This window comes from Camelus dromedarius, chromosome 1 (assembly GCF_036321535.1).
Source record: "Camelus dromedarius isolate mCamDro1 chromosome 1, mCamDro1.pat, whole genome shotgun sequence".
NCBI lineage: Eukaryota > Metazoa > Chordata > Mammalia > Artiodactyla > Camelidae > Camelus > Camelus dromedarius.
The window spans coordinates 31,741,812-31,751,398 of NC_087436.1; the positions used below are offsets into that span (position 1 = coordinate 31,741,812).

The 9,587-nt window shown below is 37.3% G+C and overlaps 1 protein-coding gene across 5 annotated transcripts in view; it reads left to right on the plus strand.

Moving 5' to 3' along the window:
* SCLT1 (sodium channel and clathrin linker 1) overlaps window positions 1-9,587 on the plus strand; it is a 164,267-nt gene that overhangs the window by 149,457 nt on the left and 5,223 nt on the right. For 4 of the 5 annotated variants that reach the window (XM_031466073.2, XM_031466080.2, XM_064495970.1 and 1 more), the window contains 2 exons: window positions 55-1,522; window positions 9,049-9,180. In XM_031466073.2, coding sequence (XP_031321933.2) covers window positions 55-117 — 63 coding nt within the window. In that variant the 3' untranslated portion in view covers window positions 118-1,522; window positions 9,049-9,180. Of the gene's footprint in view, window positions 1-54; window positions 1,523-1,870; window positions 1,893-9,048; window positions 9,181-9,587 lie in introns of all 5 variants that reach the window. The other variant, XM_064496004.1, reaches the window with a different exon arrangement.

Genomic DNA, 9,587 nt, shown 5'->3' on the forward strand with positions numbered 1-9,587 from the left:
TAAGATTTTCCATAGAGAAAGTAACTATTTACTGATTGTTTATTTCAATTGCAGCTCAGTGTGATTACAGTGCAGAGAAGAAAAGCAGCCTCCATGATGAATCTGGAAAATGTTTAAAAGTATACATAGTTCACTCCCAGAACTTTAGAGTTGGGAAAGCTGTTGGACTAGAAGTGTATTAAAATGGTAAAACCTGCGTAGAATGGTTAAGGCTTGTGTCATTTTGCATAAGCATTTTCCATTCTGTTTTGAGGGTTATTGGAAAACAGAACAGTGACAGCTTCCTGTAAGTAAAGAAAATATAATTCTATATTGAGCCTCAGTGGAGAATAAAGCCAATTGGGAAGAACTGATTGCCTTCCTCGACATGTCTATTTTTTTTAATTCCTCCTTTTTCCCTTGGAAGAGTGTAATAATTTTCAAACTGTTCTGATCATGAGTTTTAAGAAAATGCTAGAATTTCAATATTTCAGTTTCCAAGATTTGAGAATTTTGCATCTAATTGTTCCTCATAGCTTATTTTTAAAGTTCCCAAGTACCCATATTATTATGAACTCATATGTAATAAATTACACACTTTCTAAAATGATGCTGTCATGTATTTTAATGTATAATTGTAGTGATTCATTTTTAACTTACACAATTTCCAGTATTTATCAAATATTGATATTTAAGAATTTGGGGAGGTTTTGGTCTGTTTGGGGTTTTGAGGGAGTTGGGTAGGGTTGTTTTGTTTTGTTTTTGCTGTTACTCAAAACAGTATTAATCAAATGGAATCTTAAGTTCTGAGACTGCATGGGCATTAAACTATTGTGGTCCTATTGATTTCCATAGATCCATGTGCTCAATTATTCTCTGCTCCTAGTTTGAACATAGTGCACCCTGCTTTCTGTGATTAGAGTAGATGGGTTTGCATCTGGACAAGTTAGGAGACCATTGTAGTAGTCCAGAGAAAATACAATGAGTTAATGAGTTAGAGGTGATGTAGCAGCATGCATGTGTAAATATTCAACCAGCACAGAGGTTTAGGACTGATACCAACAAATTGAGATAGTCATGGGTCTTTGGCATGGAGCTGAGAATTGAAGCCATGGAGTGTAGTGGCTTGCTGAGGGGCCTTATGTGATGTGCTAGCTACCTCTTCCCCTCCATTTCTGCTCTATCCCTGATGAAGGCCTTCTTCATCTTCCATCATGACGTCATCCTCCCTCCCCACACAGGGTCTCTGCACATACTTGGCCATTTGCATATTCTTCAGATTACTACTTAGACACCACTGTGTCAGAGAGCCTTACCTAGCCACCAGACTAGGTTAGGTCCCCTTGTTGTATTGCTGTTAATGTATGCTATATGTTTTCCTTTATAGTCCTTACTAAAATCTGTAATTAACTCTTTTTGAAATTTTTTTCTTTAATGTCATCTCCTCCCCAATGGACTGCAGGATCCTTGAGGGCAGGACTCATGTCTGCTGTCATTCATCGTTGTACTCTTAGCAGTCAGCGCTGTTCCTGCCACATGGAAGGTATTCAGTAACTGTTTTGTTCAAAAACTGAAAGAGTCATCAAGACAGGACCTTAGAAAATGTCTTTATTTGTTGAATGACCTCAGGAAGAAGAGTCTTTGGAGGAAATTGAATAGGAGCAATAAGAGGGCTGTAACAAAGCAAATCCAATATGATGAAAACTGAGGGAGGGAAAAATCTGATCTAGTAAAAGCTGGGGGTGGGGGTGCAGCAAATTGTTGCTACTATCAAGTACAATGATGAGACCAGATAATACAGATGTGACAGTAAATGGTAGTAGGCGCTTAGCATTTCCATCTCTTAAAGATTTTTTCATTTGGTTCTCTGAATTCCTTCCCATCATTCCAGACTGATTTCTACGTAATAAGAGGTATGTTCCTATTTATGTTTATAGAGTATAGATTTTAGTTTTTAAAACTTTAAATTAGAGAAAATGTTAGAATTATATCTGACCAAAAAAATGAGACTATAAGGAGAAAGCACTTCAGAAACTAACATTCGAGACAAATGGAATGTAAGTAGTAGTAGTAGTAGTAGAGGTAGTAGTGGTAGTAGTAGTGGTAGCAGTGGTGGTGGTAGTAGTGGTGGTAGTAGTGGTGGTGGTAGTAGTGGTGGTAGTGGTGGTGGTGGTAGTACTAGTGGTAGTAGTAGTGGTATTAGTGGTGGTGGTGGTAGTGGTAGTAGTAGTGGTAAGTAGTAGTAAGTAGTAAGTAGTAGTATCCTTTCTCAAAAAGAAAGTTTCACTTTCCAGACTGACTTCTTTGAGGTAAAATCTTCCAACCAAACTTCCTCCAAACTGTGGCCATAGGCACCTACTCTTTACATTTTGGTATTAACAACCCCCTCTCCAGTTGGCTTTCTTGAATACTTAGATGTTCTCCAAGAAAGGGATATAATATGCAGATAATAGGCCTTTCTGATCTCTGTTCAATTTGAACAGATTTAAGCTATGTTTAGCAACAGAACTAAATATGTATGGTTATTTTTCTTCCAGAAAATGTTGTTAGCTAATGATTTCCAATGTAAAAATGTAGTGGAGTTTTTGAAACATTTCTCTTGTTGATCAGTCTTGACTTCATTTACACAGGCAGTGAGTATCATTGCCCTGTGAACTTTATTTTAAGAGAGAGGGGAAAATAATAGGAAAGAGAAAAGAAATGCTATAAATCTGAAATTGGGGACAACACAGCTAGTTCATTTTATTTATTCATCTTTATTTATTGTATCTCCCTGAGGAAGAAAAGAGATGTGATTACCTCTTCTTCCCTTTGTATACAAATACGCAAATTGGAGCAGCCAACAATCTTCTGATTTCTCCTCTAGTGTGAGAACTATGGGAGAACATTAGTAACAACTTAGTCACTCATTTATTCAGCAAATGTGAATATTTCATAGCTGCATAGCCTGCCAAGCCAACTCTCAGACAAATCAAGGAAGAGTGAAAAAGCACTTTTAAACATTTTATTATAAATTCTGTTCTTTAACCATAATGTGTTCTATCAATTTTTCCAAAATTAATCTGTAATGAGCTTCTTTATAAACCTTTTTATCTAAAATAATGATTAACTTTTTAGTTTACTTAAAAATGTATATATACATACAGATATGTGTACAGAGAGGAGAAAGACACTGCAGTACCCCAGTACTACCTATGAAACCCCTCCCTTACCACCTCTTAAGCCTTAAAAAAAAGTGTGGCTTTTGTGACAATATTAATATTTATATAAGGAAGAACTAAAATATGTTTATGCCTAGATAACAGGAATCATAGACTGGAAAGGCATTTTTAAGTAAAGTAATTTTTTACTGGCACCCACCCAACTACCAAGAAAAAGTCTGCACTAAGTAAGTGGTCTTCTTGCCCAAGGGTTCACCAGAAAAATTCACATTTGCTCCACACTCCCATAGACATTCTTGGGTACTAGCTCTAACTCTACTCTGTGTCTCGACACAAAAGGATATTGGAATGTAAGCAAATGGGAGTGACGTTAGAGATAACTTTGAATTTGCTCTAGTTTATTCCTTTTTAAATACACATTCTTAAAGTTCACTCCTTTATTTTTAGTAACAAATTAACCAGTGTTACTGTGCACAGCTGTTGAAATTCACTGGCATGGGGCGGGGCAGCTTCCTCTCCCTTGAGGTGGCCCAATCTACTTTCCAACAGCTTTGACCATTAGAAATTTCTTCCTCATATTGAACTGCAGTGTGTCTCCTGCCTTAGTTCTACCTTGTGCAACAGAGGAAATCTAAACCATCTTCCATACGGCAGATCTTTAGCCTGCTAAAAGTAATCATCATGTTCTCCCTGTGCTTAGTAGGCATCTCCGTTTCCTCACAGGACTTAGTTTTGAGTCCTCGGGCCAACCAGTCACTGGTCTCTGGAAGCATATATCCTCCTTCACTCTTTGAGCAGATATTTCTTGAGCACTTGACTTTACACCAAGTGTGCTTGGGATGCATCAGTCTTATGCCCAAAACCAAACATTATATTCAAGGTATAAACTATTCATTCCCTTATCCTGGATCGTAACTGAGAGAGATGGGGAAAGGGTGATACCTGCCCGAGCTGGAGGGACGGCATATTAGTCTCTAGGGTGTGGATTTGGCCTCATAATACATAGCCTTCCCCTCCATCCACCCCCCACCCCACCCAAAAGGAGCCTGACATACTTTTAGGGAAGCATCTTTGAGAGTTACTGTAATTAGTGCTTCAGGGAAATGCACATATAATTTCTCATTAGTTACTTAGGATGAGGAAAAAAAACGAGAATTACTGTTCTAGAGTCTACACTTCCAATAATGCAACTTGAAATCATGTTAGCTTTTTTGGAAGTTGAATCACACTGTTGGACAGATATTGAGCATGTTATTGACTAAAATCCTAAGTCTTTTCCGAAGGTTTTGCTGCTAAGGCATATCTTTGCCCCAGAGGTGAGACTGGTCATTTATCCCTTTTAAATTTCATTATACCATTACAGGGTGCTGAGGTCATTTTAGCTCCTAATTCTGTCATCCAGTTTGTTACCTGTAAGAACTATATCTGTTTCATTTTGCTTTACTGCTATATTTCTTGCATTCATGACCATTTTTTATTTACAGTGAATGCCATCTACAGGCTTGATAAACATGCCACCCATATTTTCATGAAAATCATTGAAAATATGAGAACTAGACAGACCTGAGTAGTCAGTCTCTTAGAGCACACCAGTCACAACCTCCCATAATCAGTAACTAACCAGGACCCATGAGGCATGGTCAGTTGGCCTGTTTTAAGTCTAGTCCATATTGCTGCTGCTACATACCACCATGGAAATGCCAAGGAAGACCTAGGCTTCTGCTTAGCATAAATTCATGTATCACAACTGTCATGCTTCCCAGACCTAATTAGTAATCCTGTCCAAGAAGACAGTTAAGTTAGATGAATTTCTTCTTAGTAAATCTGTGTAGCATCCTAGTCACTGCCTGTTCCTTTTACGTTGACTTAAAACCCTTAACGTCCTTTAGTATGGCATCATGGAAGTTCTCAGTCAGTATTTCTATCCTTTATTCAAAGAATTTTTAAAAGTGCATTAGAGTATAATATGATGTATAAGGAAATCTGTTAGCACTTAGGTCTGTGAAGATTAAAAATATGAGACTAAGATTTCCTTTCATATAAACTGTGCTCTAGGGGATAAAGGAGAATGAGAAGTCATGATCCCTTTTCTGCAAATAACCAAAAGAATCCATTGGAGAATCTTTCCCTGGATCTACAATAAACATGCTGATCTGTATTAATAATGTCTATTTATTGAGCACCTATTATATGCAAGGCATTGTTCTAGCATTTTGGATTTATTACCTCACTTAATCCAACAAACCTGCCAGGAGGGTGTTATCATTCCTTTTCCAAAGGTATAAGGTATCGTAAAAATTAAACGCCTGTCCCAGGGTCGCATAGGTGAAAAGCGGCACTGCAAGCTCTCCAACCAGGTCTATCCAACACCAGATTTCTACTGCCAACATTGCATCCTTAGGGTTTGCGGAATTCATGCTTTTGACATCTCTCCCATTTGCTGACAGTGACTGAGAGGTTCCCTGAGTGCCCTGAGACTTATTTCCTCTGGGTCAGGAGGCCAGAACTCACTGTAAACAGCTAGGTGCGCTCATACAAGTGCTTCACACATCCTAGACTTCAGGAAACCCTTACCAATGTCTGTTCTGTCCTTTTCAATTCAGGTATTTGTGTTCTTGATAGAAAATGCAGACGTAAAATAGATTTGGAAAATTCTACGTTCACCTTTTCATTCATCAACTTACTATGAGTCTGAGGTGCAAATGAGACTTTCTTTGCCTTTTCTGACTCTGAGTCTAACCCAAAAGCCTTTTTGTTTATCAAATTATATGCATTATGTAGAAAACTTCCTAAGAAGAGCATCTTCATATCTAGTGGGATTTGGGTTATTTTTTTACCTAGAAAGGAAATTGGCCATAACCTAAAAAGTTGGGTAACTTTCATGGAAAATGTAGATCTAAGCAAAGGAACTCATATAAATTAGTGGGCTACCCCCTTTGAAGTTTTCCAAATTTCTTTATTAGCCTTATAAAGCTTTTTTTTTTAGTTAAAGCATACTTGATGTACAATATTATGTTATAGGTGTACAATATAGTGATTCAAAAATTTTAAAGGTTTTATTCCATTTATAATCATAAAATATTGGCTATATATCTATTGCGTTGTACAATATATCCTTGTAACCCATCTTATATGTAATGGTATGTACCTCTTAATCCCCCCCATATTGCCCCTCCCCCGTTCCCTTTCCCCATAGGTAACCACTAGTTTGTTCTCTATACCTGAGTCTGCTTTGTTATACTCATTTAAATTTTTTTTTAGATTCTACATATAAGTAATATCATATAGTATTTGTCTTTCTCTTATTTCACTTAGCATAATGTCCTCCAAGTCCATCCATGTTTCTGCAAATGACAAAAATTCCATTCTTTTTTATGGCTGAGTAGTGTTCCATTGTGTGTGTGTGTGTACACACACCGCATCTTCTTTATCCATTCATCTGTTGATGGACACTTAGGTTGCTTCCTTACCACGACAATTGTAAATAATGCTGCTGTGAACATTGGGGTGCATACATCTTTTCAAATTAGTGTTTTTGTTTTTTTCAGATATATACCCAGGAGTACAATTGCTGGGTCATATGATAGTTGTTTTTAGTTTTTTTGAGACACTTCCATACTGTTTTCCACAGTAACTGTACCAATTTACATTCATAGCAACAGTGTACAAAGGTTCCCTTTTCTCCAGATCCCTGTCAACATTTATAATTTGTGTTCTTTTTGACGATGGCCATTCTGACAGGAGTGAGGTGGTATCTTATTGTGGTTTTAATTTCCATTTCCCTGATGGTTAGCGATTTTGAGCATGTTTTCATGTGCCTGTTGGCCATCTGCATTTCCTCTTTGGAAAAACATCTATTCAGTTCTTCTGCCCACTTTTTAATCAGGTTGGTTGTTTTTTGGATATTGAGTTTTATGAGCTGCTTATATATGTTGGATATTAATCCCTTATTGGTTATATCATTTGCAAATATTTTCTCCCATTCAGAAGGTTGTCTTTTTGGTTTGATGATTTCCTTTGCTATGCAAAAGATTAAGTTTAATTAGGTCCCATTAGTTTTTATTTCCTTTGCTTTAGGAGATAGATCAAAAAAAAATTGACAGATTTCTTTAATAGGTGGTGACAGTTTCACCCAAAAGTCGTATCTACCACATAAATATCCACCACCAAAATAATGTTAAATTGAGTTTAGCAATTGTAAAGTTGTTGATAGAATATTGTATGATTTGCTGTGTCAAAGTAGGCATAGTATTTTAAAGCAAAGTGTTTGAAAGGTATTTACTCACTTCTACTATTTGGGACTAGTTGAGGTAAAGATACGACCACAAGCATTTGATATGAAAAAGAGAAGCTCAAACAACTGAAACAGTAAAGCTGGAGCAGAGCCAAAATGAGTGAGAAAAGGAAAGCACTTTGTTTCACACTGGCATAATCCAGAAATTGGAACCATCAGCCAAATTAATGGGTAAAATAATAATTAACCCATAATTATAAATGTACTATTTAAAACTCAGCCATATATAAGCCAAGTAGTAGTGAGACTATCAGGATACATTAGAGATACATTAGGAATGATAGTACACATTATTTTTTTCTTTTATCTTTACTATTTAATTTGGCATTGCTTGACTTATTTGTAAAAACTAACCAGACTTATAAGTTATATCACAGAAATACTGGTTTGAAGGTTTTACATAGCATCAATTTAAAATCCTAAGACACTGGTCCTACTTGGAGATTCATCATCAAAACTATGTGATTTTAAATAATTATCTTCAACTTTCCAAGCAATGTGTCAGGATATAGAGCAAATTAAGTTATTCTTTGAGTTCCTGACAGCAGTGCTACTGTCTTTGATCTTATATGCATATATTTTGTATCTATAAATATGTGTATGCATGAGTGTCAGTGTTACACTGCTGTGTGTGACACTGATTCCATTCTCCCAAGAGGAAGGCAGGGACTGATCAACCACAGGCTGACTATATTGCTCATTAGCCATTCAGGTACATTCGTAGTCCGTTCAGCCAGTACGTTAACATTATATTTTAAGCCAAGATAGTTTTACTTCATAGAAATTCATTGAACTGAAGTTCACATGTATAGTCCTCAGTATACCTAAAAACACATGAACTGCTTTATGTGACGTCTTTTTATGTTCTGAGAGGCAGCGGGGCCCAGGGAGCTCGCCACAGCCTGGGTGGGATAGAGTCCCAGCTCTACCACCTCCTGACCTTAAGCAAATTAATTTCTGTGCCTCAGTTTCTTTATCTGCAAATAGATAATAGTACCAAACTCACATGCTGTAAGGTTTAAACGAATTAATATGCATAAAATGCAAAGCAGTGCTTTTGCCATTTGATAAGCCCTTTGTAATTATCTGCAAAAGTGTGGAGGTTCTCTGATGACTATGTGGAATGTCAGTTTTTATTGTAGAAGTTATCACTATGGAGATAGCGTTGGCAAGGTTGCAGCTAATTAGGAGGGATTCATTTCAGCAAGACTTGAATCAAAGCAACCAGGTAAGAGGCTGCTGCAAATTCCAGGCAAGAAATGATGAGGCGTAAACTATATGGCAAGCGGTACTGGGATTAAGAAAAGCAGAAAAAAAAACACTGAAGAGATATTACATGTAACACATAGACCTAGAGCACCATTTGGCTGCGGGAGTTGAGGAAGAAAAGACTCACAAAGAACTCCCAGGTTTCAGGTGTGGTTCAAAGCAGGATATAGCTAAGGAATGAGAACCAAAACTCAAGTACCTGCATATATCCAAGGGGAAATGCCCAGCAGGCAGTCCAGTAGAACCCAGGGAAAGCTGGATTGCAGCGACAGCAAACTCAGCAGCACAGAGAACGGTCCAAGTCAAGGAAGTAGGTAACAGATTTGCTTTTACCCTCTTTTTCAGTCAAAGCTCTGTTCTGCCCCAGACTGGAACACATCATCCAATGCAGTTCTGAGCATTAAAGGGAAATCATATTGAAGATTTCAGCCTTGAAGTTAACTGTGAAGCTTGCTGCAGATGGCTAATGTTTCAAAGGTGGGAACCGTTTTCTAAGTGATCTGGGTAAAAATACAGAACATGAGTCTCTGGTGTCACATTTCCCATCACAAGTTGCAGAATTGCCAGCGATAGGCCCTTCTTTTAGCTCCTGGGGATTTTTGCTTCCCTAGGGAACTATTGTGGTTATTCAACTTTAAGACCTTGTAGGAAGAATCACAGTTATTTCTCTCTGGGGTCTTACTCAGAGCAAGCAACATGAAAGTAAATAGTCACTAAGGAGGAACAAGGAGAAATAAACAACCTTTTAGCCAAATGTATGAGGAATTCATATTAAAAAAAAAAACTGGCCAAATTTTTTTAAATTGTAAATTAAGGACAGTACCACTACCCTGCTGTGGCTCCTGTTTATCATAATCCACATGAGAATATGTAACCCTCACCAA